Source organism: Ammodytes marinus (assembly GCF_949987685.1).
Source record: "Ammodytes marinus genome assembly, chromosome: 13".
NCBI lineage: Eukaryota > Metazoa > Chordata > Actinopteri > Uranoscopiformes > Ammodytidae > Ammodytes > Ammodytes marinus.
The window spans coordinates 6,556,742-6,562,741 of NC_137217.1; the positions used below are offsets into that span (position 1 = coordinate 6,556,742).

The window sequence follows — 6,000 nt, forward strand, 5'->3', positions numbered from 1 at the left end:
TCCAGGTTTACTGATGATCTCACCGAGCTGATGGAGGTGAGGCTTCAGGAATAAAGAGAGTGGACCTCTGAAGTGGACCGGGTTGACATCTATAGGGAATGTTGTACAGCTATGTTTTCTAACCTATGTGGTTTAGGGTATGTGGTCCTGAAATGGGTTTTGGCCTGTGTCTGGTGCCGTGGGTCCCCATAGTGCATGGCAAGAAAAGACACAGCACACTGTTCACAGCATTAGCATATCCCCAGTATGAGAGAACTAATTGTGCTGTGGGCCCCGAGCTGAAAAGTGTTTACTGATGTACTTGGAGGGGTTACAGCATTAGGGGAATAGGGAGGGGGATGAGGGAATGAGAAAAAAAGAAAAGTGGACAAGATCAAGAGTTGGATATCATAATGAATGGAGCTCAGCCACTGTGAAAATAGCTGAAGGCTCAAGTCTGCTGGCTGGATAAGTGCGAGGATGGACCAGACAGCAGACTGGACATAATGGTCATGGCAGAGTTCATTCGATCATTTTAACACTCTGGATGCATTGTTAGCTGTTGCTGAACATGGTTATTCAAAGTAAAATTAAAAAGAAAATGGAAATTGTGCTTCCTTGGTTCGAACCAGATGCAAGAATTAAATACAGTATTGTTTGGTTTTTTCAACAGGACCGTTTCTCTTTCACTCCGATCGTTTTTTTTTCACTCATTAGTCGGATGTGTCAGGGGCGGGAGCATGCAAATCAAATCAATCAAATCAGTTTTATTTGTATAGGCCAATATCACAAATAGACAATTGCCTCAGTGCGCTTCACATTCCGTACATTATGACACCCTCTGCTTGACTGAGAAAAAAATTGCAATGACTTAGTTCCTGAAATGCTCTACAATTGGTCAGAATTCTCATGCGAGAAAACTACAGAAAGAAACAACAGGAGGTAGATTGTTTCCCCCAACCCGTAAAGCATAGCGTAGCTGGCTATGGGAACTTGTTTAGCAGTGATTCGTGCAGTATGTTCGGACCCAGTCCGCTTATGTTCTCACTACAAACGGACCGCACCAGAGTTTGTTTTGAAGCATACCGAGACCACATCTTCAACAATGTCTCGGTATGCTTGTTTGGTCCACTTTAGCAGCCTATATGCGAAACCTGAAAGAGTCCAATGTTTGGAGCAGTATTGGATTTGAGGTTTCTAATATAATGGAGAAGTAGGGTATAGGTCAAGGTGTAAAGGGCGTTGAGGTCCAGAGCAGTCTCACAGATAGAAAGAGGAGAGGCTGCTTGGGAAAGTGGGTAGGTCTGGAAAATGATGGCTCGTGATGATCATAGTTGTTTTAGACACTCCGAGGCATCGTGGGACTAAAGCAAAACAGCACATCCACTCAGTCTGAAAACTGATTTGCAAGAGCTACAAAAACACACTTGCAGGACCGAGGAACCAATAAAAGAAATACAAGCCCTTTCTGTTATCAGTGTCACTATTTTTATAACCCCGAAATGTAATTAGGAGTGTGCGCTACAATTTGCTGAGGCGGACACATTGGCAGGCATTTTATCATCAAGCTCAATAAGTTAAAGTGTTTCTGGCAAAGTTGCACTATTTCTTATTTATCTAGTTTCACAAATCATGTTCATCTTGAGAACAGATATTTCATATACCACAAACACATGATGGAATAACACATGACAGAACCATCCTGGAATCGCATTCTTCATCCATGATGACATTTGGCCCATTCGGACGATCTCTCTTCCAAACATCCCAGAAAATACAGAGGTCATTTTGACTCACTGCTAAAATGAGATGTGGTATTCGGTGTGCTGATATGCCAGATTGCCATTCTCCAAGTATGTATGCGTGTGTCAGTGTGTGTGTGTGTGTGTGTGTGTGTGTGTGTGTGTGTGTGCAAGCGAGAGTGAGGTAAGAGCACAGATTAACCATGGTTGATGATTAATACAACTTGACTTACTGACTTACTGCGAGCAATTATGGCCATGTCTTTTCTCAAGCTTGACTTTCTCACACTCTCCTTGGAACACATGGGGGTCCTGAAACATGTGCGCACCAAACACACACACACACACATGCCACGGATCGCCAGCCCACCCTCCGCTCAACCTCAAACCACAAAGGGTTAAATATAATCAATCTTCTTTAACAATGCTGTCAGGGCACTGTCTGAGAGTGCTGACAGAAACACACAGATAGTGGCTGCACGCTGATGACAGTGTGTCCGTGTGTGTACCTCTGTCAGCCGGTGGACAGAGTTCCTACGCTCAAGTCGATGAGTATGAATTTGTATGTGTAAGGCGATCTTTTTAAATTAGATTGTATGCGTGTGTGTGTGTGTGTGTGTGTGTGTGTGTGTGTGTGTGTGTGGGCGTGCAGATGAAGTAAATGTGTTATGGAATGTGTGTTTGTGTATTGTGTTTCTGTGCGTGCTCTGCTTATGCTACTACTGTAATTTAGCGATATTATGAATATCTAGATGTGTGCATGTATGTATTTTTCACATTCATATATTTAGTGTACAGTCATGTATTTCTGCATACAACACATGGGTGTGCTAAAGTTGTGTGTGAGCATGCAAAGTTGCGTGTCTACTAAAAAACTCCAAAACCACAAGGCTTTGAAATGTTGGATATTTCCCAGTGTGTGTGGGTGTGGCCAATTTTCAAGCCATTCGTCAATTGGGCGTCCTTCTTATAATACGTCCATGGTGTTTGTGAGTTTGTGTGTGTGTGTGTGTGTGTGTGTGTGTGTGTGTGCCCACCCTACCTGAGGGGACTTGTGGGACCTCCAGCTGTACTGGTGGCTGTGGAGGCTGGCCAGAAGGACGTTCTCATCCGTGTCCACCTGGCCAAAGCGGAGCGTCTCGTGGGTGTCGTTACAGATCACATAGTGGCTGTAGAGAAGCTCCTCAGCCAAAGAGTTCCCATTCTGAGAGAGAAAACAGGAGGGTGTGGGGTGGAGGTAGAATGGGTGGATGGATGGAGAGAAGGAGAAAGATAGATTGTGAATAAGAGAGTAAGCAAATGCTTCCAGGTGTGCATGTTTATGCTGTTTGCGTAGCCTACAATGCGTGTGTATTGTGTGTACAGTATAAGCACATATGCAGGTGTCAACAATGAATGCATTCTCAGCCTTAAAAAATGCAGGTCTTGGTGATACAGCTGTCAGCCAATAGGAGAAAGACATGAGTGATATCATCAGTGGGAGCAACATAACCCGCAACAGGGGAGTGAATCATACCACAGTCTGACAGCTATCCAGGCTGAGGCAGCTTAGACTGGACTGGACTGGGCCAAATCTACCCCCCCGGTGCCACATAAACCTCTCCTCTTTAGCTAAATCTACACTCTGTTTTCACATCCTAGCTAAATGTGGGTCATGGGTGAGATTAACAGGCTTGGAGTTGGAGATGTCAACTCATTTCAAATGGCAACTGCATGTTTTCTTCATTTCTCAACACTAGGGAACAAAGTGGGGGCCTTTAAGTAGGCATTCCTGTTAGCGAGTGTCATCGATATATTGTGGTTTGTTAGGAGAAAACAATATGGTGGTGAGGCCTGGCACACCTACAGCAAATGGTTCAATGAGCAAGCCTCACAGAAAACTTAAGTCATGCGGGTCGTACAGGGGATGCTGTCCACTCTTACGTCAACTCACATGCAAAGGGGCGAAGAGCTCACTGGGCTGCTATTGAAAACACTGGGTTTAACAGGGAGAGGAGAGTGTGTGTCAAGTCTCCTGCAAACAGTCATTTCAAAACAGACACATAGTGCGCATACTGTGAGCTGGGATAGCGAGTGCAGTGCAAGGGCGCTAGTGCACGTGTACGTTTTGCTTGAGCTCCTTCCAAAAGGCTCTCGGGCCCTGATGGGATCTCTCCCTGAGCAACCCCTCCCTGACTCCTGACGCACATGACTGTGGTTCAGACGGCTTCTCCATAACTACTCAACTCTCCCAACAAAGAGGGACCCCGGCCTGCTGTGTACTTTTTAAAATGGCAGGGGGTTGTGATGGTTAAAAGAGGCTGGCAGTAAAAGCTCAGAGTTAGACTGCCAAGCACGTTCAGGGGTCCCGGGGTTGTTGATGCTATTGAAAACGGATGGGAAAGTTTACACCATTAAAAAAAGAACACTTGATGATAGATGTGTGTATGTGTGTGTATGTGTGTGTGTGTGTGTGTGTGTGTGTGTGTGTGAGAGAGAGAGAGGTAGAGAGAGGGGCAACATATAGATGGGACAGCTGCGACAGTGTGGGTTCAAATCCACTCCCAGTTTTATAGTGGAACAGTATCTGTACTCCCTTATTTCGAATCTGACACTGCGATTTACAAACTTCCTGCTGCCGTCTGAAGATGCCATGGCTAAGCCCCAGCTCTTTGATGGTATCGTCTTTCCGCTCCCATTCACGAGGCAACGTGATACACACATCAGTAAAGCTTGCTGCAGTAATCATAATCACTGGCCGTCTATCCAGGGACTTTAAGTGGACAAATATTAAGACAGAGATATTTAAACAGTCAACACATCCTCCTTGTTAAAGAGCACAAGATGACAGCTCCTTCTCCTTCTTCTTCAGACTCAGTCCCTACCCAGTATCCATTTCGCTAATCCACCCAGATACTGTTACTTCAGTTTTCACAGAGTCTAGCCCCCAGATCTGCATGGCATCTGAGTGGCACATATATAAACTGGCAAAGGTACAGTAAAATGTCTGGAAAACACATTGTAAATAATGACACCCACTCAAAAGAGAAGTACTCATGAAACAAGACACGGTGAAACCTGTAATAAAGGGACATAGTGAAATAATAATCAGATCAGAAATCACCTATATATTGGTCTATAGATTGACCCCGGCCCACACATCTGCTACAAACAGGAACCTGATCCTCCTACGTGGCTTTCTTTCCGGTTGCAAAGGAAAGCGGAGACTCATTCAAACATGGGGAGGGAACGGAGTTGAACAAAAAGAAAAAAAAAATAACGGGAGGAAAATTCCTGTTGTCTCAATTGCACATGCAACGGGCCTGTGAATGTTCTGTGAGAAAGCCGAGTGTGTAAATACTACTGGGCTTTTGTGTGGCTTTCCACCAAAGCCACTTCCCTGGGGTTAGGGGCTGGGGGGGGAAGCAAAGATTGAAAGTGGGTCTGGGGACCTTGATTTGAGAATGAAGGCAATGGGCTTGAGGTTAGAGTGGTAGGGAGGTTGAGGTTGGGGCCATATGGGGCTATCCAGTCGAAAGATGAATTCATAAATAATTTAAAAAAATGCTATACTCCTTTTTCCTTTATCTTTAGAAAAATGTATTTCACTGTGATTTTACCTAACCCTTCTTTCAGTTTTTTAAAATGTATAACAGCCTTATTGAAGCTTAATTTGATCTACCTGGCAAGACTGCAGTAGTGGAAGAGGAGGCGAGCCCTGCTGGCTTTGGTACTATATAATAGCTGGAACACATGGTACATTCACGTCAATATTAATGAGAAGCCATTAGGCATGTGTGTACTCCCGACTGCCAGAAAAGGTCTCGGTGATGTTATCATGGATACAAGAGCAGTCCCCTTGTTACCATGACTACAAATGTATATCATAATGTATCTCGGCCTCCATATGAGAATAAATTACAACCATATAGCAAGAAGTATATTTTCTTTCTATTTGTTGCTATGCATCTGGAAGCGCTCCAGCTGCTCTGGTTGCGGTGCTCTTGGTATGACAATGCCTGGGTTTGTGAGGTTTTTCAGTTGTGTGGTATTTAAGGAATCTTCTCCACGGTTGAGTGCTGACCCTGCAGACCACATCAACACAGGCCTGCCTGCCAGCCTTGACACCAGGAAACATGAAAATCGCTGAAACAATTACACACATTAAGATACATCCTCCTGTTGCGGAAGGACAGCGCCTGTTAACATTTCCAACTGCTTCTGATTATGTTTTTAATGAGGATCAAATTTTTCGACGCATGGACAATGTGTGCATGTGTGCGTGTCTAGAATGAAAGCC

The 6,000-nt window shown here is 44.5% G+C and overlaps 1 protein-coding gene across 2 annotated transcripts in view; it reads right to left on the reverse strand.

The window, feature by feature from the left end:
• Nucleotides 1–6,000, reverse strand: part of vps13b (vacuolar protein sorting 13 homolog B) — a 379,499-nt gene that overhangs the window by 50,109 nt on the left and 323,390 nt on the right. For both annotated transcript variants that reach the window (XM_080038971.1, XM_080038972.1), the window contains exon 46: nt 2,764–2,925. In XM_080038971.1, the coding sequence (XP_079895097.1) occupies nt 2,764–2,925 (162 nt within the window). The remainder of the gene's footprint in view (nt 1–2,763; nt 2,926–6,000) is intronic.